The 25,894-nt window shown below is 36.9% G+C and overlaps 1 protein-coding gene across 17 annotated transcripts in view; it reads left to right on the forward strand.

The window, feature by feature from the left end:
• The window catches only part of RBMS3 (RNA binding motif single stranded interacting protein 3), a 1,083,479-nt gene that overhangs the window by 931,218 nt on the left and 126,367 nt on the right, over positions 1–25,894 (forward strand). For all 17 annotated transcript variants that reach the window (XM_079935204.1, XM_079935208.1, XM_079935207.1 and 14 more), the window contains one exon: positions 19,220–19,326. In XM_079935204.1, the coding sequence (XP_079791330.1) occupies positions 19,220–19,326 (107 nt within the window). The remainder of the gene's footprint in view (positions 1–19,219; positions 19,327–25,894) is intronic.

The raw sequence follows: 25,894 nt of genomic DNA on the forward strand, positions 1-25,894 counted from the left end.
TGAATCACTTTTCTGTACACTGAAACTAACACAACATTGTAAACCAACTACACTTCAATTTTTAAAAAGTTATGCATATTTTAAAGTATGTTGTGTTGACCCTCTAAGGAAAAGGTTTTATAAATATTTAATTCAAGCAAAGCAATATACACTCTTGTTCCCTAGCTCTTTGAAATACTAAGAAAGAATAAATGTTGTAGTTGTATGTCCCATAAATATTTTTCCCAATCAATACATTCACAATTTTTGATAGACTTTCCTCAATCTGATGATTTGGAATTTCAGTACTGTCTAAATTTTATAGACTATGTCCCTCGTCCATGGTTTTTAATATTTTGGGAGCTTCTACAACGATGTTAATCAAACACTCTTTTTCTCCATTTCCATCTACTGGAAATTCCCAATATAATGCATTTAGATATAGAAATCTTTTAAGACTGTGCTGTGGTTTTGATAAACTCATAAGAAAATGATAGTTTCCATAATTGGAATAATGTATCAAAATAGATGAATTCCAAAATTTTAATAATTCCTGAAATTGTCCTGAGGCAAAATCTGTTCTACTTTCATAAGTGTTTCCATTTTCTTGTTAAGAAGAAGAGACACAATCTGAAATCCAGCTCTAATTTTCTCCAAGGCATAAAAGAGAAGGCCTTAGTAATTACTTGTCTTTTTCATCTGACCACATAGTGTCTTCTTTTCTTGTTTTTGCCAATGAATGCAAAAAAGGAAGATTCCCCATAAAAAAAAGTTCTTCTCAAATGGCTGTTCTTAGACCTTCAGTTATACTTTACCTTCAACTCATTCTTTGCAATATTACACATCTTTTCACAGTAAAAGAACGTTCCTCAGTTAAAACTTTTTAAAACATATTATTTTGAATTTGCTGTTTCTTCTGAGCACTACCCATGTTATGTCATTATTGAAAGTATCCTGGGACCAAATCTAGTTAAAAATATATTTTTATCACATTTTGAAGAAACTGAATAAGCAAGTTCTTATTCAGTTATGAAACTTCTTTCAGAAGTTATGAAACTTCTTTTAAGACTTGTCTTGAAGCTTTGTTCACAATATGACTTATTTCTCAATACTCACTCTGGACATTCAGAGGCCATAAGCATTTGAATAGATGACCAGTGTTGCTAATGTGGGCTAACTATTTTAGAGTGTGTCTACCATTTGCCAGATCTTATTTGATGTGATTTAATGGCTCAGATAGATATTTGCTGAATGAATGAATAATGATTACTACTACTACCACTACTACTAGTGATATTATTATTACACCAATACTTGAAAATTCTCTACCTCTTTTGCTTTTTCTTTCATTTACTTTCCTCTGAAGTAGGCTGAGTAATAGCACTTCAGAGATATCCATGTCCCAATCTCGAGAATTTATAAACATATTACCTTACCTGGTAAAAGGGACTTTGCAGATGTGATTAAGTTAGTATCTTGGGATAGGGAGATTATCCTGGATTGTTCTGATGGGTCCCATGTAACTGCAAGGGTCCTCATAAGAGAGAGGCAGGAGGATCTGAGGATTAGGAAATGTGAGGGAGGGACCACAAACCAGGGAATACAGACGGCTTCTAGAAGCTGAAAAGGCAAGAAAACAGATGTTCCCCAGAAGCCTCCAGAAGGGACCTAGTTCTGCTAATTTTAGAGTTTTGACTTTCAGAACTGTGAGAGAATAAATTTGTATTGTTTAAGCCACTGAGTTTGGGGAAATTTGTTGTAGCAGCAATGGCCATCTAATACACCCCTTTTGCTTCCATTTCTTTCTGTATTTCATGCCATTAGATGTTGCCTCCAGAACCAAACATCTGCAACAGTGCTTAGCACTTAGATTGGTGATATGTGGAGTTCACATTTTAGTTCAACCCTTTTGCCGTAGCAGATATTCTGTTTGTGTGAGTGAACTATGCCTTCTATCAGCTTAAAGGCCTTTCGTGTCTTTGTCACATGAATGTAAACACATTCAAATCAAAGTATACTGCCCACTTTTAGAAGAACAAATTGTCCTTTAACTTTGCACCTGCAGAACTTAACCTCATATCTTTATTGGAAAATAACATTAAATTATTTAAAGATACAGGGTCATGAAGATAAGCAATGCAGGACTCCAGTGATTTTTTATGTTATCAGCATAGGTGTGATCTTAAAACGTTGAAATTATTGAAACGATATTCATAGGTATATATTTAGTTTATGTGTGTTTATTCCAATAGCCACTGAAGTATATTTCATTGTTCACAATCTATAACCAAAATCCTTTTGCTATAGCGTACACATAATTTATCAAACCCATGGACATTAACTAGGGTTTTGTTTTATTTCTTCGTTAATGGAAAATGAATTGTATCTGCTTTTATTTATCTTATGCATCTCAGACTATAAAGAGCAAAATGTTAACAATTGGTCTCAGTCTGCTCACAGAAAGTATAATTGATACCTCTGAGGCGTGGGAAAACTAGCGACCAAAACAATTGGCGGCATTCTTCCTTTGGTTCATATTTAAAATATGTCATTTTACATTTTCTGCTCTTAGTAGTCATTCTGTCTACATCAGGAAGAATGCAAATAGATGTGGTACAAATTCCCTGGTTATATAAATATTGTTCTAACTGTAAAATAACTGACCATTTATACTGATGGGCTAAGAAGGCTCTTTGAATTGCTTTGCTTATAATTGGTTCCCATGGGGACCTGCAAAATCCACAATTTCTGATAAAGTGGAAAGCTGTGGGGGAGTTATAAATTATAATGCAGTTATGACTGGGCTAGCCAGTACAATCTCACAATCTGTTATTAGAGCACAATCTGTTGTGTCTAAGGTTTGTTAGGAAACACTAGAGTCCAGAAATGTCACCATTAACTAATGTGTGATTTGGTCGCATTTCTTGGTAAGAAAATAAGATTTTAGTTGTCCTTTAATCCAGACTTTCCCTAGGAGGTTATGCAATGTAAGCCAATATGATTAATATCACCATTGAATAATTTAAAGTTACTTCCTCTAAAGAGCAGAATCCCACTGTAGGACTGAACACAGTCCTCAGTGGAAGGTTCAGACTTTGGGTTCAGATAGCCTGGCATTTCCATCCACTTACTGATTATATGGTTTTGATGGATTGATTTGTCATTAAGACTTACTTATATAATCCATAAAATGGAGGGAGTCATGTAGTTCATTGAATTGTTTTAGGAATTAAGTGAGATAGTGTATCTAAATTGGTCCAAGTCAGATATAACATAAAGTGGTAATGAATAAGTTCTCAAATATCAGTGGCTTAACTCCTAAAAAGTGTTATTCCTTATTCACGTTATAAAGTCAGTTGTTGGGGACTCTGCTGCACGGTGACTCAGAAAGCATCGTGAGAGGACGCTGCACCACCAATAGAACCCCTGGCCTCCAAGGTCATGATGACAGGGGATCAGAGACGGGAGGGGCACACAAGCCCTGGAGGCTGTCTCAGAAGGCACACAGGTGTCATTTGTTGGTACATAGGCCAGAGAGACTTGGAAACATAAGGAAGACTGGGAATATGGATATTTACAGGCATGGTCTTTCCCACAGCATCTGAAATGCTTAGCGAGATGCCTGGCACATAATTAGAATAGCTCAATAAATGTTAGTGATTGTCTTTGCTGCCATCATCATCATCATGATTACTTTAGAGGCAGTACGTTTATAGTTAAGAATCCACCACCAACTCTATGACTTCGGGCAAACTTTTAAAACTCTCTGAACCTCCATTTCTTCCATTGTAAAGTTGGCTCACCTCATCAGATTGTTGTAGGGACTAAATGAAATAAAGTGCTGCCATGTAGCACTCCCTCCAAGAAGATGGGGGTTTTGTTGTCACTGCACATTTTTACCCTTCATTGGATCTACCAGTTGATTCAAACCATTTAAATGCCTATTTGTGTGTGTTTTTAATGCAATGGTGTTAAGATACCTTGATTCATTTTAGCATTTATATGCTAATAAAATATTGATTTTTCCATTTGTGACAGATATATACAATTATTCATTATACAGTCAGCAGGTGTTTATTAAGCATACACCGAATTCTAGAGTCTAGGGATGAGCAATAAACAAGATAGGCAAGGTCTTTACCTTCGTGGAATTTGGATTCTGGAACAGTGATGAGGGAAACAGGGAATAAACAAGCAATGGTAAATGAACTGTGTAATTTCAGATCATGATAATTCCTATGAATGTACAAAAACAGAAATATTTGGTAAAGACTGGTGAATATTTCATTTTGTAAGATCAGAGATGGCTCTGAACAAGCAATATTTCAGCTGAGATTCGAATGACACAAAGGTATTTGGTAGAAGAGCCTGCCTGGCAGAATTCCAAGTGCAAAGCACCTTGGCTCATTAAATGTCATTAGAGCAGAGTAAGTGATGGGCAGAGTGGTTAGAAATGAGGTCATAGAGATAAGGAGGGATCTTTGCTATGAAAAGAGTTTGATTTTTATTTTTCTAAATTTGATGAAAAACTATCAGAGGTTTTCAAGCAAGAGAAGGACTCACCTGATTTTTGCTTTATTTCACTGACTGCTTCACAAAAAAACCAGTAATAGAGGCTATTGCAGAATCCCAGAAAGAGATAGTGGTACTTTTTCTTTAATTGAAGTATAGTTGATTTACAATGTTGTGTTAATTTCTGCTGTACAGCAAAGTGATTCAGTTATACACATTCTTTTTTTATATTCTTTTCCATTATGGTTTATCATAGGATATTGAATATAGCTCTCTGCTAGGACCTTGTTGTTTATCCATCCTATATATAATAGCATACATCTGCTAATCCCTGGTACTTTTGAACAAATTAGATGGGTGGGGAGATGGACAAAAGTGGAAAGATTTGGGATGCATTTTGAAAGTAGAGCTAAAGGTTGGTAAAGATGTGGAGGTAAAGAAAGGAAACCTCTTAGATTTATGAACTTAGAAGTTCATAAATGCCCTCCAAGGAAACATCTGATAGAATTTACAAAGATGACTTACTGATAGAGGCAAATACATTTTACTTCAGGGTCAGAAACGGGGAAAATTCATTTTCTTTTGAGGATTCATCCATGGCCCAAAAGCCAGGAAGAGTGGTTTTTACTCATAACAGGCTTATATAGCTCCCTTATTTTAAAAATAACTAGGTCAGGTTTTTTTCTAATGAAATAAAATATTAGGCTGAAATTTTGAGTTAATTAAGTATGGGTTGCTATAATCTACTGCCATGCCCATTTGATGTTGGGCAGAAGAAATGAGAGATACAAGAGGTTTATGGTATGACATACATGATAACAAGGAGCATAGGGTAAATATATTTGTCATTTCAGGGAAGCTCTTACCTGACATAATCTTGGGAAAACCTGTTTTGGAGAGATAAATGGAGGAGCCATTCAGAATGATAAATTAAACCTGCCTTTTATCTTTTCAATCGTGTCCAATAAAATAGTTTATATTGAGCAGAAGGTTCTACCCCCCTGATCTAAGATATACTGTTGTACAAGGTACACATTGTGTGGATAAATAAACTGACCCACGTTTGTTTCCATGTTAAGTCCTTCAAGTACTGAAATCTCTCTTTGAGCTTACTGGTTATGACTTTGTATCTCAGGGTCAGAGTTCCAATTTCAGTGCACAAAGCCCTTGCCTTTGGCAGCTGAAGGCCTGTTATTATGGGCAGAGATGAAAATTTCCCTGGGCCAAGATCTGTAATTTTCTATATTAAGTCTTGAACCAGTAAAGTGAAGTATCAGTGACTCATTTAAAATTCTTTTTCTCATGAAGCAGATTAGTAATTCTGTTAAGTCCAGTAAAGGGGATAAATCTGGACCACTGTAGTTTGTTGGTTTTTTTTTTTTTTTTTTTTTTTGTGGTACACGGGCCTCTCACTGTTGTGGCCTCTCCCATTGCGGAGCACAGGCTCTGGACGCACAGGCTCAGCGGCCATGGCTCACGGGCCCAGCCGCTCCGCGGCATGTGGGATCTTCCCGGACGGGGGCACGAACCCGTGTCCCCTGCATTAGCAGACGGACTCTCAACCACTGCACCACCAGGGAAGCCCTGGACCACTCTAGTTTTGCATCTTAAATAAAACACTGTGAATCCACAGACTGGGATGTGGCTTTCCCCTCATATTGTGTAGATTGTCAGGACACCTGTTCTCAATACAGAACAGAGCCGACTCCGTTCGCCTCTTTCCTTGATGCCTCGCTATGTCTGCAGTGAAGGAACCAAATGTAGAGTTTCTCAGTGCTGATGGCCATTTCAGGAGAGAGAGAAGGGCTACTCCCAGAAGTCCTACCCTCCAAAGGCAGATGAGTGAGGTCCTACAGAGCAAGATAGCCAGAGCACATAGACAGACTCCAGGAATGCCTTCACAGGCTCTTCCTCCAATATGCCATTGTCACTTTTCTTCATATGTCTATATTTCATAAACTAAGCCACATAGCAGTGTTCTAGTGTTACCTTACTCTGTTTTAACTCATGTTTAATAGCAGCTCAGTGGTTTCTCTTGTGTCTTTTCTTTTACTTGAAGCTTATGCATATTTTTATGGGGTACTTTAGATTTTCTTCAGGGATAACTATAGGTTCTGGAACAACTATTGTCCAACAAGGAAATCCAAGGAAAGTCCAAGGACCTAAAAAATAATCTAGGATTTTTATGTAAGAGTCTTCTTATAGTCTGTGAATTGCCTAAAAGTACATCAGCCAAAAAAAGGACAGGAATGTTAGATAAAGCTGTATTGGTATACAATGAATGAATGTTGAAACTGGGGGAGTGGGATACGGGGACACTATTTTCTCTCTTCTGTGTATGTTTGAAAATTTTCGTAAAGAGAGTTATTTATAAATAAATAAATAACAGGCATATAGGGATGATTGAGCGTTTTTTAGACAAACTTTTGAGGCGTTTTATGTCATTGATACGTAAGGTTCAAAAATGTAAGGGGACAATCTAAAACCTAAGTGGAAATTAAGGGGAAAAATTGCTACAATTTTAGAACATTTTTCAGTTTCCTGTTGTGAGTGATGGAATTTACTCCTTGGAGTGTAATTGGCATCATTTTATTTGATCAGAAAATCACACAAAATATTTTCGTGATTGTTAGCATATTTGCAGGCTCTTAGAGACTGATATTCTTTTCTGTCATAATACATCATGAATAGATGAAAAATATATTCCGATATATTCCTTTTTAAAAATATTCTCTTTCACATATATGGACACATGCACACACACACAACTCCTAGAATTCCTTCCACCCCTGCCACTAATGAAATGTGCATGAGTGTGTGTGTGTGTGTGTGTGTGTTTCACATTTAAAAGCAGGTCAGTTAAAGTGTTGTTTTATCATTATAGCTTTTTTGTTAATCAGGTAATGCTGAAAATTCTCTTCAAATTTAGATGTTTATATATGTATCTGCTCCATTATCAAAGAAGTTGGGAAGGTCCAATAATATTAAAGAAACAAAACCAGCAGACACGAAGAGCCTGCATACACACACACACACACGCACACACACACATATACACACACATATACATATAATTAAGCAGAAAGCAATTTATAATGCATTTCCACTTTGTGCCTATTTTTTTTTTTTACCACTTAAAGTTTTAGAGTCTAAAACAGAACCTTTGAACTCATCACTTGAAATTCATCACTGTGATGCCTGCAGTTTGGGGTCTATTTTCAAGTGACGATATTATCTATGGTGGGAATAAAAGAGAAATGGCTCCAGGGAAATGGCTCTAAAAGTCATATTTTTTACGTGTGCCCCAAAGATATTAATAACACCTAACATTTGTATACTTCATGGTTCATAAAAAGCTATTTCTCTGCCTGTCTTATGTAATTGTCACACATTTACTCCCAATCTTTCATTCGTTCAACTAATATTTACTCTGGGGTACTATATACCAGATTTAGGGTTAAGTGCTGAATGTAAAGTTACGTGACCCCATGAGTCAGGGAGCAGCCACAAGTTAAAAGTGAGTTCCAGAAATCGTAAGCAGCTCGTCCAAGGTTTTATAATGAATAAATGGTAAAACTGAGATGTGAAAATAAAATTCACGATCAGCAAAATGACCGTACACATCATACCTTCAACTGTCCTCAGTTTGTGAGAACTGTGTCAATGGCTTTTTCCTTTCAGGAAAGCTTTTATATATCCCTGGTTGGTGACTGCTGCTACAGGTTTTATATCTAATCACCATGTCCAGGAAATACATGCTGTGTTCAATACAAAGTGTTTACTTCTTTGATTATGATTATTTTTAAGTTAAAAAGGAACATATTATCAAACCACAGTTGCTTACAGTAGCCAAATTTGAAATAATCTTTAGGAAACCAGGAAAAGGTTTCCATGCCTACTTTAGATAAAAAAAAAGCCTTCCTTGCAGACTTATTAAACACCAAATGTATTATTAAGAAACTTAGAGACTCTCTTCAGGAAAAAATATTTTAAAAACTTGGCAGATATTATCCACTGCCCAACCGGACTGAAGAACAGTTTTGGCTTTTTCAGCTGAGTAGATGCAGAAGGAATGATCCTCCGTGCTTTCTGTTGTCAAGTCATGAGACAGTTTTCTGGGTGTCTTCTGCCCTAAAAATGAAAAATAGGCATGCTTACTAAAATTGTGTGTGTGTGTGTGTGTGTGTGTGTGTGTGTGTGTGTGTGTGTAATCAACTATGTTCCAGAAGCTACGTTATGCTTGGGGAAAACAAAGATGAATAATGCAGGGAGCCTACCCTCAAGAGGTTTTTGATTTGGTAGAGAAAGACATATAAACCTGAACGAGCAGCAGTGTTTTACACATGCCAAATTAGACGTCTATATGGTAGATGCACACAGGAAGAGATTGGAATCGACTTGCGATTTTTTTATCACTTGTTTAATGTCTATTTTGCTATCAGAAAGAAAATTCTTTAAGGGCTAGAACTGTGTGGGAATAAATGTGTCCATTTTATTCCCTGTTTAAATCTTTCATGGATAGCACAATACCTGGTAGATAGCACTTATGTTTCAAATTAATTTTGAAAGTATTTCAGGAAAGGTTGGATGAATTAACTGAATGAATGTATTAAAACATTAATTAATGGTAAGGTCCCTCTATGGGAACTTGGGGCAGGGGACGTGGATAAAGAGGTCAGGAAAGATTCTATGAAAATGATTAAGTGGGGAAAATGGGAAGCCAGTCAGGACAGAAGGATCAGTATAAGCAAATCTAGGAATGTGTGAAAGGTCTCAACCCTTTCTGAGTAGTCCTGTAAGTGGAAATAGAGATGTGTATATTTAGGTCATGATTTTGGATAGCATTTTGTGCTAAGGAGTTTGGACTTTATCCTATAGGTGGACATATGGAAGATTAACATGAAAAAGTTTGCATTATAGGAAGATCTATAGGCAATAGAAATCCATATAAAATACCTTTAATGTCCAGTCCCAATGGAAGAATTGATACCTATCTAAGAAAAATGAATTTAGGATAGTTACTCAATCTTCCTCTGGGGTAGTCTAGCCCTAAACTGTTTTATCCCTTTGCTTCTGTAGCAAGTACAAGCGGATATTCTATTTTAGAGCCATTCATATGCATTGTTTTTACACTCAACTCCTCGATAGCGAGGACTGATTCCTTGTATGACTCCTTAGATAGATTTATCTGTAGACATTTATGGCACATATGGTCTTTAACACATCTTTGAAGGACGCAGTTTCTAGTGTCTCGGTTATATTTACTTAGTATCGATTAGTAAGTGATTCAGGCTCCATGAAAGCACTCTTCAAATTGTCACAATTTTAGTTCCTTGAATCTTGAGTTAGAAAAAGCTCAGTCCCAAGCCATTTCCCCCGTAAATCCTTCATCCACAGAAGGGACGTTCTCTTCCCAGCTGGTGCCTGGAGCCCTGTAAACAGATACCTACCCAGTTATATACAGCTTTCCCTTTGATACTGGGACACATTTATTTCTACTAACTCAGTTACTGCATTTTGGGAATTCTTTCAGTCTCTAGCCCAGGTAATATATGCTTAGAAACAGCATACAGGAAATTGACCTATGTTTTCTTGACCTGAGTTTGGGTTCAGTTTGGGGGTGCATATGTGTTTGCTTCCTTGGTGGAGGATTGTAACTGGATACTGGGAAAAATCCTGATGTTTTTCATTATAAGATTCCTCACTCTGGTTCCCCCTCCATTTGTTTTTAGGGCAGGTAACATGAGCTCCATGTGAAATTAGAGTTATACCTGGGACTGGGACTTGAAATTCTCTCTTGTTTTTTGATTTTTCAAGCAGGCTGGCTAGTTATATTTAAATACGGAAATTATGGGACTCTATTCTCTCTTAAAAGAGGAAAAGGTTGTGCTCTCACTCTTAAATCCTTTAGAATTTCATTAATGTAAGGAATCTTAAGAAGTTTTCTCGTCTGTCTGTCTGCATGTATTTAATAATTTGATCAGCAGATAATGAATTGTGTGCTTCCCTCAGACAATTTGCTGGGCCACTGGGGTGGATGCTGGGCAAAGGTGAATATGACCCAGCTCCTGACTCCAGTCAAATCAAATTCTCCTAATAGTGGAGAAGAACATGGACACGCATTATGGAAATTTAATGAGATTTAGCTGGTCCCCTATTGATGGACGTTGATAAATTATGGTACATGATAATTATGCTACAATACTGAACAGCATTTCAAAAGGATGATATGTGCTGACTCTTCATATATAATTAAACAAACAATAAAACCCACATTCTGAGTGTCCCCTTTGGAATTAAAAAAACAAAGAACCAGATAACTGGAAGATGGATTAGTAGGTATATATTTATGCATTTTCCTGGAAGGAATTATAAGAAAATGGGGGGAGTTGAGAAGGGGTCTTATAGTTTTTGTTTTTAACCTTTGTATAATTTGAATTTACTACCAAGAATGTCCTTCTTTTGTTTATGTGTTTATTGATGTTTAATATCAAAGGGATATCTGTACTATAAGATTATTGCTGTATATTTTTTCTTCTTTTTGCCTCTTTCTAATAAAAAGTGCCATGTTACATAGAGTGTGTAGTAATCTATAAAGATTACATATAGTATGCAAAGAGGTCTGTCAGGGGCAAGTACAGCGCCATGGAAATACGAGGGAGGGGAGGAGAAAGACAAGACCAGATATGGTCCATCTTGGTCAGTAAATAAGATTCTCCTTGTTTTAAAGACTCTTTATCTTAGAAACATTTTCCTTTGATGTTTTGCCTTCCAACTACACAAGCTTCCCCAATCTGTTGTTGGACAGGTAAGTCAGCCAGTTGTAGATTAGTCAGTTGGTGCTTCTTGGAAGTACCTGTGCTTTGCACTTTCTTGGTGTCTTCACTCAGCACAGATGAGGTTTCAGTCAGAAGGAACCAATTGTACCTCTGAGATGTACATTGTGTCTCTTCTATGTGAATCATCAACTTTCTCTCTTATGTTATTCCCCTAAACAAGGTTTGGTTTTTCTTCTAAGAATAAATTTTTCTATATGAAAAGAATTATCAGAGAATTGTTACAAATAAGAAAAAGATGGTGCCTTGCTTGTTTGTTTCCTTTTTTTTTAATTTTAAAAAAAATTTTAATTGAAGTACAGTTGATTTACAATGCTGTTAATTTCTGCTGTACAGCAAAGTGATTCGGTTGTGCATATATATTTTTTTTTCCATATTCTTTTCCATGATGGTTTATCATAGGATATTGAATATAGTTCACTGTACTATACAGGAGGACCTTGTTGGTTACCCATTCTATATATAAAAGCTTACATCTGCTAACCCCAACCTGCCACTCCATCCCTCCTCCAACGCCCTCCCCCTTGGCAACCACCAGCCTGTTTGTTTTAATACTTGAAACAGAGAGGTGAGCTTGAGATAATTACTTAGCCATAGTATGATTTATCAAAAAAAAAACCATACTATGTTTTTTCTCTCTTTTTTTCTAGGGAAACAGCTGTTCTGCTTTTGTTGTCACTCTGGAGCATTTTCTTTTTCTGTCAGCCTGCTTCCCATAGTAAAGAATTTTATTTGCAACTAAATATAAGCACTAATCCATTTCAGAAAGATAAAATTGGGAGTGTACATGCAAGTTACACTTTCTTTAAGTGTTATTAACTTTTTATTTGTTTCCACCATTTTACATTTCTTTGGCCTAAATGATAGGAGTACACATGTGTCTGACATTTGTAAATATTACCTATGGTAAGTCAGAAAGAGAAAAACAAATACTGTATGCTAACACATATATATGGAATCTAAGAAAAAAAAAAAGGTCATGAAGAACCTAGGGGCAAGACGGGAATAAAGACACAGACCTACTAGAGAATGGACTTGAGGATATGGGGAGGGGGAAGGGTAAGCTGTGACAAAGTGAGAGAGTGGCATGGACATATATACACTACCAAACGTAAAATAGATGGCTAGTGGGAAGTAGCCTCATAGCACAGCGAGATCAGCTTGGAGCTTTGTGACCACCTAGAGGGGTGGGGTAGGGAGGGTGGGAGGGAGGGAGATGCAAGAGGGAAGAGATATGGGAACATATGTATATGTATAACTGATTCACTTTGTTATAAAGCAGAAACTAACATACCATTGTAAAGCAATTATACTCCAATAAAGATGTTTAAAAATAATAAAAAAATAAAATGTGAAAAAATATGTATATATTACCCATGTAATTTGTTTATTCTGTTAAAATAAACTGTTATTAGAATGGCAGTACAAATCATCTTAGCAGATCTCATTGAATGCTTGGTTTTCACTTCTAATTCTAACCTGTGCTCAGAGAACCACAGTAATCATATCTTAGTGAATATTCAGTCTTTTTGCTCCATCCCAAAGTTATGGCTCAAGCACAAGAACTGCCCAAAACTCATTTCTTTTTACCTCTGATGGGGAAGGTGGAAGGTAAGCAGTTGGAGAGTGTTTGATTAGAAATCCAGAATACACGGTTCTGGGTATGATGTTTCTATCAGCTACCACAATTTAGCCGGCAATTCATCGAACTTTTATTTTCCTTATTGGCAAAATAAAGAGTTTAAATTAAAAACATTTTAAGATCAAACAATAGGCAGGGACTATAGGCCTTCCAGGATGGAAGTTTAGTACAACTAAGAACTGTCCAAATAACTATACCTCATTTAGTATACAAAACATAGTTAAATGGTAAACAGGCTATAGAAGTTGAAAGGAAATGGAACCAAATAGCCCACTTTGCTATATGCAAAAGGCTTTCTAACTCCAAAATATAATAATTCAGTGTTGTAACCTTCAAGTAATGTTTGTCATGTCAGTTGTGGTCTAGATTTGGGACTTGCTGTTTCTACATCTAGGAAGATATGTAGCTATAGATATACACGTACATATATGCATATGAACTTTATCATTATAAAGCATATGAGGGAGAGAAAATAGCAATCATTTGCATACAAATCAGAGAAATTCATCTGCAAACTTTCCTGGATATAACAGCAAGTATTTTATTTTTCTACTGCAAAGCACTTTATTTTTTTTTAATTAATTTTTATTGGGTATAGTTGATTTACAATGTTGTATTAGTTTCTGCTATACAGCAAAGTGAATCAGTTATACATATATCCACTCTTTTTTAGATTCTTTTCCCATACAGGTCATTCCAGAGTATTGAATAGAGTTCCCTGTGCTGTACAGTAGGTCCTTATTAGTTGTCTATTTTATATATAGTAGTGTGTATATGTCAATCCCAATCTCTCAATTTATCCCTGTCCCCCCTTCCCCCCTTGCTAACCATAAGTTTGTTTTCTGCATCTAACTGCAAGTATTTTAAAGGTAGTATTAAAAAAATAAGGACATGGGTTCTAACATAGAGTTAGAACCAGACTTATATCCATAACTTGTACATCATTATTATTTATCCCATATCAGTACAGGCTACTTCTGTCTGCATATGAAGGAATTAGGGATCCTGATCAGGTAGAAGACAGCAAGAAGCTTAAGGACTATGGAGAATTATAGTAAGGGCTGAAAGTCCAAATACACTGTTGTGTCAACTTAAAGAAAAACACACAACATAGGAATCGTTAAAGTTTTATTCAGGGACCTTACTGAGGACTGTGGCCTGGAAGACAGCCTCTCAGAAGCTCTGAGGGAATTATTCCAAAAAGGTAGTGGAGAAACTAGCTTACATATGATTTTTGGCCTGGGAATATGTGCAGTCAAGCATACACCTTGATAAAAAATTACTGCTAGTCACAAAGAACAAATATCTTAAGTTAATGATTTTAGTGCTTTTCTATCAATGGGAGGAAGCAAGAATCGGGGCTCATTAAAATTCTCCCTGACCTGTACATCTAACTGTCTAAGGGGCCTGTTTGTCCAAAGCACAGAGTGCCGCATCCTGTTTTTCATCCCAGATTCCCCTGATGGTGCCCTGTTGGTGACAGCAGTGGCTAAGGACCTAGGGCTGAGGGCTGAGCCAGGCTCTTTGTTCTTTGTTCTCAGTTCTAGTGCTGGCAGTTTTCATCTGGAATTCTAAAAGTGTTTCAACTACATCCTATCATTGTATCCATCTCATTTATTAATATTTTCATTTAGCAAACACTTGATAGAAGCCTGCTTTTAGCCAGACTTGGTATTAGTCCTTCCTGTGCTCAGGTCATAATCTGGCACTTGGCATGGAGAGAACCATGCATGTGAACTGTGATGTTTCCAAACTCTGTGGTATTGGACGTGATTTCTAAGCTAGAGGATGTTCTATGGCTATCATGCTAGAGGCAGACATCCATTCTCTGTTCCCCAAACACCGATCCATATTTCTATTATGACAGCCATTGCCATCCATTAGAGTATTCCTTTTACTTGTCTTTTTCCCTCTAGACTGACCACTTTTTCAGGTACAGAGTCCAGGGTAGTGAAACATATATGTATACTGAATAGCTTTCAGTTTTCTTTTATTAATGAATGAATGTTTTAAAAATGTTTCTAAGTTTAACATCCTTTGATTAGTATCGTTTTTGAATTCATTAGTATGAACAGCTTTTTTTTTTGTGATACGCGGGCCTCTCACTGTTGTGGCCTCTCCCGTTGCGGATCACAGGCTCCAGACGCACAGGCCCAGCGGCCATGGCTCACGGGCCCAGCCGCTCTGCGGCATGTGGGATCTTCCCGGACCGGGGCACGAACCCGTGTCCCCTGCATCGGCAGGTGGACTCTCAACCACTGCGCCACCAGGGAAGCCCTGAACAGCTTTTTAATGTACAAGTCACCCTGAATATCACAGGAATAGTTTAATTAAAAACTAATTCATTTCCATACCTGAAAAAAAAGATAGTTTCTAGATTAAAATTTTATCATATTTTATCTTAGTTCTTGAAAATTTTTTAAATTTGTTTTCATCTCATCCCTCTACTCTCACACAAAGATTTTTTTAAGCTCGCCCCCAATAAACTGCTTCTGTTTTCATTAGCTTACTCTCTCTACCAGCTCCTCCCACTCTACTTTTCTTTTTCTGAAGTAAGATTTATAATCTATCTGAGGTGAGAAATTTTAAAATTTAATATTTAAAACATCAGAATTGTAAGTTATGATAATAAAGAGATATTTTTTAAAAAGCATCACTACAAATCCAATATAAATACTAGAAGAATTTAAATAAACTGAATGCTAAAAATTAAAAATGTTCAACTTCTCTAAGGGACAGCAGGAATTCTGCTATTAATACATATTAGCTGAAATGTATGTCAATATCTACTTATAAGATACGATGTTAGAAACATTTTTAGTGAATCATGAAACTGAAGTGTTAAGTTTTAAATAAAAATCAGTATATAGTGTTTTACATTAATTTTGCTAAGCAAAATACTTGTCGTCTGTTCATTTGCTTAAAATAGCAAATCCTGTAAACCATTAGATTATTTTATCAGTTTATGCATCCGATGTTTTATGTTTGGAAGATGTTTGGAAGACTAGAAATACTCCACTAAGCAAGGAAATTGTAATTACTTCTTCATAATTACCATGCAACTTTATTGCCATGCATTGTTATAATTATATTTTAAATATTCCCCATTTACATGAGAGACCATAATGTCTTCCAGCACGTTACAAACTGTGGCTTATAACTGCATCTCACTTCCACAAAGGCCTTTTCTTCATTAGCCTCTATTTCAACTACTGTTAAAAGAGACTAAACAAAATCAATTGGCTTCATAATACTGCAATAAGGAAATTGTAGCCAATATAATATTTCTGTGCTACTGAAATCGTCTCATTATTCAGAGGATTCATGTTTAACATCTAAGGTATATTCCTCCTTCCTTAAGGATTCAGTCATAATTACATCAGTGCTTCTCAAACTTCAATGAGTACAAGAATCACCTTGGGATCTGCTGCAAATACAGATTTTAATTCAGTATATCTGGGAAAGGGCCCTCGACTCTGCATTTCTAACAGGCTCCCATGTGCTGATACCACTGCTGCTGGTCCTTGGGCCACACTGAATAGCAACACTGTCAATTATTATGTATATCTATGTGCAAAATGCTGTTAACAGTTTTCACACACACACACACAAACTTCACCCAGAACTCTGCTATAATCACTTTCCACCTTCAAGCCTGGAAATTACTTATTATTGTTAGAAGACTTAACAGAAACTGTTACCAAAATCAACTTCCACTGTTCACCACTCAGAAGCCAATACTCAAGAGACAAGTGTTGGTTGAAAAGAAAAGATTGCTTTATTCAGGAGACCAGTAACCTGGGGAGAAGGTGGACTCGTGTCCAAGAACCAACTCCCAAGTTTCTGCTCAACCATGAAAGTTTTTAAAGGAAGAATCATTTGGGGAGGGGGTCAGAGTCTTTGTTATCTTCCGCTGTGTATAGACCTTCTTCTGATTGGTTGGTGGTGAGGTAGCAGGGTGGTATCCAGGAATTTTGTGCTTGGCCTGAAGTTATCATCCTGGGACCTTAGTTCCTGCAGAAGAACTCAGAGCTATATTGTTCCGTATATACTTTAAGGAGGAACTAGGACCTTGCCCCAGGGCGGCTGCGCTAGTGGTTCTTACCTGCTCCTCCTTTGTTTCTGCATTCTCTCCTCTCCCTGATTAGCAACTCTTTGAATCTACCCTTTGGAACTCAGGGAAGGTCAAGGAGGCTGAATGAAGCCTATTTCCTACAAAGAAGAAATGGGGGACACGGAAAGGATTTGTACCCAGGAGGGCCCCACAGGCTCCTTCTTGGTTTCAAAACATCATTGAACCTGTGAAAAAAATCTGCAAAGTAAGCATTAGGGAATTTCACTCTGAAGTGACATGGGGGTAGCAAGAGACAGCTTCCAGAAGAATGTGACATTTGAGCTACATTCTGAAGGTTGATTAGTAGTTTGCCAGATGGAGGGTATGGGTCCAGGGGGCGGGGTAGGAGGGAGATGCAAAAGGAAATTTCAGCCAGGAGGAAAGGCATTTAGAGGTGAGGGGACTGTAAACCACTGGGGGAGAGGAGGAGACTGATGAAAGGTAAGATTAAGGGCACAAATTCTTATCTTCTAATTGAGGAGTTAAGATTTTACCCTGCAGGTGTTTAGAAATTACATGAGGACTAGAAGATTATATAAATCTAACTAATTTACTAATGTTTTCTCTTCCACTCTGAATAAAATAGTCCCTTGGGAAACTGACAATCAGAATGACACGCCTGCAGTTCAAGGGCAATATTACGGATATTCCATCTTATTCTAATGACACTTTTGAACATTTGTTTCTGGGGTTTTATTTTTTTAATTCATTTAGCGAAACATTGTGGCCCTATCTTCTTTACCATCATAATCATCTTCAAATTAAGAAAGTAACAGGAGATGTTTCAACTTAGCGATGCCAATAAATACAAATAGGTCATTGTCAACATCCATAGCCTGACAGTTTATGAAGATCCTTGAATATCAGAGTGGCTAATATTTGAAGCCTCTAAGACACTGTAAAACACAATTTGCAAAGATATCTCAGTTGAAAGCTAAGAAAGTCTCACCCCATGACTTTTTAAATGTCCCCTAGTGTTAAAAATAATTTTTTGAAAGTTCTCTTTTCAGTAATGGCAAACTTCAAGATAGGCTTAAAATCCAGAATCTGCTAGTCTATCTATATTTGATCCTTGGCAAGCTAGACTATTGTTATCTGGTAATATTTGTTTCAGGGATGCTTCTGCACAATTTTTTATGCTAGTGGGTAAAAGAAATCTTAAGGTTAATCGTTCATTCAGTCTTTTCTTTTCCTGCCAGTACTGTTCCCCAATTCTACAGCTTCCAAGGTTTCACCAAAAAAAGACTTTTAAATGTATATATACACACATAAACATATGTATAGTAGGAGAGGAAAAATAATTTTCTCTCTACTCTTCTAGGTCTTGACTGAGACACCCCCTGTAATAAATGACAGATTAACAAGAGAAAAACAAACAGGCATTTAATAACATGTATACTTCCTATATACATGGCAGGCACTCAGAAAAACTGAGCCCCTCAGTCAGCAGTCATTCATGGCAAAAGACAAGGATACAGGGAAGGGTGAAGAATTAGGACCACATGTGGGAGATCATGAATTGGGCAGCATCCCAGCCAGCAGAGAGAATGGAGCTACCAGGAGCTGTATAAAATAAAAGACTTTTATAGGCAGAAAAGAGTGGGACAAGAAAGGCATACTAGCAAAAAGTGGATTGGTTGTGACAAGGTCCCTTTCCTTTAGGGGATGCAGGGGTCTGTCAGTCAGGTTACCGCTCTAGTGCTGACCAAGGGATTCCTGATGGACTGGTTTCAGATTCCATTTCTCAGAGAGGCTGAAACTATAAGTCTCTGTTTGGTGACATGGGGCTTAGCATAAGTGACTTCATTTAGGGCTTGTTGTCTTGTTTTTAACACCAACATAATCGGAAGGGGTTGATTCTTGTCTCTTTACTTCTAAGGCAAGTTCACATTCTGCTTCAACTGATTATTTTTTCAACAATATTTGTTATATTCTTTTATGGTCTGCCAGTACTTTTTTGAAGCCCAGTTAGTTAGAACAGCCGCCAACAGAGTTGAAACTAAAAGGGGGCCAAATGTCTCTCCAGAAGCAAGAGGACTTCAAAAGATATGCATTACAAAGCACTACTGTGACTCACATAATCACTTATTTTTAAAGGGGATTTGCTAATGTAAAATTGGTTTCTTATCTTCCCAGCCCCTAGTGAGCCTTTACTGTGCAAATTCGCTGATGGAGGACAAAAGAAGCGACAGAATCAAAGTAAATACACCCAGAATGGAAGGCCTTGGCCCAGGGAAGGAGAGGTGAGTCCTGACTGACCTGTGCTCAGAAATGTGGCCACAGACATCCCTCAGGAGGGTGGCAAGACAGACACACGGGGCTGTGAGAGAACCAGGTCCTGTAGAAAACCAGATGGCAAATGAGCAGGCCTATATTGATTTAATCAGAATAAAATTAGTTCAGGAGGAGTATAGGACTTCCAAATTGACCTCAGTTCTGCACTACAGTAAGTCTTCTGTCTTTAACCAAACTTGAACCCTATAATACTCACTGAGAGACTTAGCCACAAAGAATTGATCCATAACTGTGTCATAGTTATAAAATGAGGGTATGATTACTTAAGAAAATATTTTCAGTGAAAACAATAGTGAGAGTTAAATGTTTGTGTTTGAAAAAAACAAACAAAAATTTAGATTTATTTCATTCTACTGTTGAGATGTTCCACTTGCACATATATGTGTAGTTACGAAATGCCCATGTGCTCATAAACATGTTGATATGTGTCTTATATATGTATATATCAATATAAAATATGACATTTTCTGTTGGTCAAGGAGAAAGAAAAGCAGATACACACAAGGTTTTGCTTTTCCCAACAAGGAGAAAAGCATTTAACAGTTAATTATCCCTTTACTCTCCTAACACAAAACAGTAGAAAAGCAAGCTAATGGCTCCAGTGCCACTTGGGAATGGATTCCTGTTGGTTATTTTTGTTGTGAGAAGACAAGGAAAAGGTGTCTGGGCTTCCAAGAGGTCTTTTTATTCTTTGTGAAATAGAATGGAGTTGTTTGAATGCCTTGAATAAGTGCCATTTTGTACCAAGACCATCATTTCAACAGAAGAGCTTTATTTAGTATTTCTATTCAAAGCATCTACTTCATCCATTTATCATTTAAGAGGCATCCTACTTGATGCAGCATTTTATACTTTCAACACTGAGATTACAGTTGTAAGGAAAGAAAAGAGGGTGGGATTTTTTACTCAGCAAAACCTTTAGCCATTTTTCAGTTTCTAAGACTGTAGTCTGTTTTGAGTATTTCCATGCAGATCTCAAAACCCCTTGTAAAGTGGATAGCTATGTTTAAGTACTGTATAATCTATAACTCATTACCTTAAGGAAAAAGAATCACCACTGAACACTTGAAGCTAATTTTAAAAAAAAACCAAGAGTTTCAATTTTAGAAAAGTAGTCAGAACAGAAGAGGGCAGGGTGTGACCGTGTGTTTTTAGTGGGCAGTTTGTGATCAGCAGGTAGCCCACTGCCCCCAGAAGAAAGGTGATTTGTGATAGCACTCATTTGCACAGTGGTCCCATGCCAGTCATCCATGGTCTAGAAAGACTCATTTGATCTTTCAAAATTTACTTGAGTCAAATGCCCGCTGGTTAGAGATTTCTGGATCACAGACCATAACCCCAAAGCCTCAATATTTAACTAGGTAACTTAGCAGTGATGACTGAAATTTCAGTTCCTATATTATTACATTCCCTGAATAGATACCAACTGCAGCAAGACACCTCACTTGAGTCTACATTTCTTAGAAACCAAACCAATAAACATAAAAGAAATGTAAACTTAGAGAGGCCACCCTGCTACTGTATACAGAATCCAGGGCTCTGGGTTTAGAGCATGATAAAGACCACGTGTACCATTGCCATGGAAGCATTGTGGAGTCAAATTTAGGACCCAGGCACCTTGTAATTTAAATGTAGGTTTTAAAGTATATTCTTAATCTTTGTTTTCAAAAGTTGCTTTTTAAGAGCTATAGGTTTTCTTGTTGAATATGAAAATCAAGGGACCATCATAAATTTATCTGTGACCAATAAAAACATATTCCAAGTATGCAGATACCTTTCAGAGGAAAGAAATCAGGAAAATAAATGGCATGAACTGAAAATACACTTATCAGATATCTTGGTTTTGAGATGAGCATGTTAATTTTTACTCTGTGATTATGGTCTTAGAAGTAGACACACCAAGAATATTGGAAAACTTTGCCCATTATTACATATATTTTTCTTCTATTTCCCCTTGCATAGTACTTGCTAGACTAAATAAAAGTATGTATATTAGTATGGTGTATAAGGTATGACATCATACAAATTAATCCTGTGTAAGCAATATTTAATCATTTCTTATAAACCAGTCAGTTCTAGTTACTGTATTTCATTGTTTCTAAGACACACATTTTTGTTGCTGTTGTTTTTCCACATTTTGACACTGCTGAAATTGACTCTCCTCTTATAATCAATGGCAAGACAGTTTGTATTTTCTCCTGTTAAGTCACCTGGGGGTACTATCTACATTCTCTGCTTTAGGTCTTTGACCGCATAGATCTTATCAATTGAAACTCTAACCAAAGCAAGGACTGTGGGTCAGATTCTTAAAGAGAACTTTTTACTTCCTTCCCTCACCCAGATTGAGACATGCATCTTCCCTTGAAGTCCATTTCTGGTGGGTGGTTTGGTGTTTTATTTACCTTGTAGCCCTTTGGCATTCCAGCTTTATAGGGAGATCATTTGGGCTGTTTGTTTTTGCTTATTTGTTTTGTTATATAAAATAATGGTAAACCTTTCAATCATCGTTGCCTTAGATAAAATAAAAAATGATAATTTAGATTCTGCTGCTTCACAACCTGAGATTATAGCCCAGAATGAGGCTAATGTTTACTTGTCCTCTCTCTTGAGTCAGGTGAAAAATGATAGTGTGAAAAAGATTTCTGAGACAATGCTTCAGATACAAAACCAGTGGCTTGCAAGCAACTTTGAAGTACCTTAAACATGAAAATTGATAGGCTAATTAAAATTTTAATTTATTATGTAAAGCTGTTTTATTCTGGGTGGCATTTTGATAACAGTTCTTCTAGCATAGTTTGGTGAAATGCTATTACTGAACACGTTATACACATAAATTAGTGTAAATTAGCCAGGTTTTGAAACATAAGTATATGCTGGCAGACGTATTTTTGCATAAGTGAAGAATACTGGAATATTTTTAAGTTATTAACTAATCTCTCAAGTGACACCAAAAGCTATGAGCAGAAGGGCCAGGGATTGGGGCTGTGAGCCCTCTCTTTCCAAGGACTATAACAGTCTTACCATTTTGTTTCTTAATGCAGCCTTCCTCAAATTCTTTGGTCTTTGTTTTCCTTTATACTCTTAAAAATGATTAGTTATTAGTTCATTAAAAAAAATAAACCCATCACCTGTTAACAAAAATAGAACTCTTTTATGGAAAGTACTATATTTTTCAAAGCAAAGACTTTTTTTTTGAAGAAAGGCACTGTTTTACATTTTTGCCCATCACTTTAATGTCTGGCTGAGTAGAAGATGACTAGACTTGCATTCAGGCAGACCTCGTTTTACTGCACTTCCCTTTTCTGCGCTTGACAGATGTTGTGTCTTTTACAAATTGACGTTTGTGGCAACCCTGCATTGAGCAAGTCTATTGGTGCCATTTTTCTAGCAGCATTTCCGTACTTCCTGTCTTTGTGTCACATTTTCATAATTCTCGCACTATTTCAAAAATTTTCATTATTATTATATTTGTTATAGTGATCTGTGATCAGTGATCTTTGACGTGATTATTGTGATTGTTTTGGGGCATCATGAACTGTGTCCATATAGGATGATGTGTGTGTTCTGACTGCTCCACTCTCTGGCCATTCCCCCATCTCTCTCCCTCTTCCTGGGCCTCCCTGTTTTCTGAGGCAATGTTGAAATTAGGCTAATTAATGGTCTCTAAGTGTTCAAGTGAAAGGAAGAGTCCCACATCCCTCCCTTTAAATCAAAAGCTAGAAATAATTAAGCTTAGTGAGGAAGGTATATTGAAAGCCCAGATAGGCTGAAAGTTGGCCAAGTAGTCACTACAAAGGAAAAGTTCTGGAAGGAAATTAAAAACACTACTCCAGTGAACACATGAATGATAAAAAAGCAGAATAGCCTTATTGCTGATACAGAGACAGTTTTAGTTGTCTGGATAGAAGACCAAACCAGCCACAACATTCCCTTAGGCCAAAGCCTGATCCATAGCCAGGCCCTAACTCTCTTCAATTCTAGGAATGATGAAGGAGGTGAGGAAGCTGCAGAAGAAGAGTCTGAAGCTAGCAGAGGTTTAAGGAGGTTTAAGGAAAGACTCCATCTCAGTAACATCAAAGTGCAAAGTGAAGCAGCAAGTGCTGATGTAAAAGCTGCAGCAAGTTCTCCAGAAGGTCTAGATAAGATAATAAAAGTGGCTACACTAAATAACAGATTTTCAGTGTAGATGAAACAGCCTTCTTCGGGAGGAATATGCTATCTAGGACCTTCCCAGCTGGAGGGGAGAAGTCAGTGCCCAGCTTCAAAGTTTCAGAGGACACGCTAACTTTTGTTAGGGGCGAATGCAGCTGGTGACATGAAGTTGAAACCAAAGTATCCAAGACTGGATACTACAGACATGATGGAAACATATAGACAGACTCCCTACCCCCTTGGAACCTAAAGTGGCAAAGTAGGAGATTAAAGGTAGAACTGAATACAATTTAGGTTGTAGAAATAAAATCACTGACTGTAACTGGCTTCGTACCTACACAACAGTTAAAGAAAGCCAAAGCCAAAATAACAGCAAAAATAACAAAAACAGCAGCCGCACGAATATCAGCTCACATTTGTCATGCTACTAACCATTAACTGTTCATTTGATTGATTGGTTGTTTGTTTTTCAGGGTAGGTAGCTGATTTGTCTACATTTAAACCCCACCCCACCCCCAATTCTCCTGGAAGTTGGAAAGCTCTGCTTTGTCACCCATCCCGTAGAGGCATCCATGCTCACGGGTGCTGAGTGGCTCTGAGAGAATAAAGTTAAGAGAAGTAACTTGAGCTTTGAGTTGTTATTTAATAAATCTTGAGTCCTCTAATGTGCCCAACTGAGAATAATAATTGTTTCTGAACTTTAAGGAATCATGTGTGTCAACGTCTGTGATATGCTCAAAATTGTTTGCTTTTGATTGTAAGTTACCAGGCACTCTACTTGAGTGGCTAGCGGGGTCAAACACTGGAGTTTAAGTCACAAATCCACAGCTTTCAAGCTGAATGACAAACTTTGACCCACGTTTTGTTAATGTTTTTATAAGATCATACCCACAATCGTTATTTGCATTCCAAGCATTATTTGGCACTGAACATTACGTGATTTTCAAATTTCTAGCCAATTTTCCCTTGAAGGTCATGTAATCAAAAAAGCCAAGAGCTGGCAAGGAGAGGGGGACTTGGATGGAGAAGATGAAAGAAAAAGAAAAAAAAGTAAAAGAAAAACATGAACTCTTGTAGATATCAAGGAAAAGATTGAGCTACTGATGAATTACATGGTTGGTGTTTTTAAAGGGAAAGAAGATGAATTATTAACCTACCTATTCTGGCAAATAATGACGTTTACAAAAGTGCTTATACAACCTCCGTGGCTATGAAAAGTACTCCTCATGGTCAAGTACTTTCCAGTATCTTTCAAAACTATTATCTTTGACAGAAGAAGCATTCTGATGCCACAACTGGTGACTTTCTGGATTTAACAAAGAATTAGCAAACGAATTTTCTTACATATTCTACGGACTTCATAGTACTGAATGTAAATAATCTTTAAGCTTCTGCATCCTAATCTATTTCAAGGGTGAGGTTACCAAATTCTTCTGTGTAAGGAATTTTTAGAATCCTTATAAATAGTGCTATTAATTTATAAAATTTCCTTTTGTTTAATGAAAGACTCAGACTCACAAAATAATCAGTTTGAAAAAAGGTACCGTTGATCTTTGTTATTCGTGGGAACCAGATTTGTAAATTTATCCCACTTGCTAAAATTTATTTGGTACCCAGGATCAATACTCGCGGTGTTTTTATGGTCATATGAAGTTGTGCATAGCAGCAAAAAGTTTGAGTCACCAAACACATACCCCCCAGATGAGGTTGAGCACGTGATGCTTTGCCTTCTTGTTTCAGTTCTTATACTATCAACTAATGTCCTTTCTTTGGTTTATTTAGGGTTACAGGTATTGTTTGTTCGTGCTTTTCACTGTTTAAAATGGCCCTCAAGTGTAGTGCTGAAGTGTTGTCTAGTGTTTCTATGTGAAAGAAATCTATAATGTGCCTTATGGAAAAAATATGGAAAAGTAAAGATAAGCTTTGTTCAGACATGACTTAGAGCACTGTTGGTTTTGAGTTCAATGTTAATGAATCAACAGTATATATTAAATATGATGTCTTTAGAGAAAAATAGATATAAAACAAGGTTATCTATTGATTAGTTGGTGAAAATGTTGTGACCAGGCAGGAACCTAACTATATATTTCCTCTAGAAGCAGTGACTCAGTATTCCCTAATTCAGTGTTCATGGTGACTTAATAGAATAGAATTACTTCAAATAGCAAGATTCAATTCTATCTTATTTTATGATCACTGCCATTGAATGGGATCCAGTCTCTTGGTTAATTTTATGTCTCTCCCACTGATGTAAAAAATAATGTGCATGGGTATCAAAAGTAACTGTTACCAGTGTATGAGCCAACTATCTTAATTTGAAGAGTTGTGTTACAGTCTATTGTCAGCCTTTATGGATTTAAAGAC

This window comes from Stenella coeruleoalba (assembly GCF_951394435.1).
Source record: "Stenella coeruleoalba genome assembly, chromosome: 10".
Taxonomy (NCBI): Eukaryota; Metazoa; Chordata; class Mammalia; order Artiodactyla; family Delphinidae; genus Stenella; species Stenella coeruleoalba.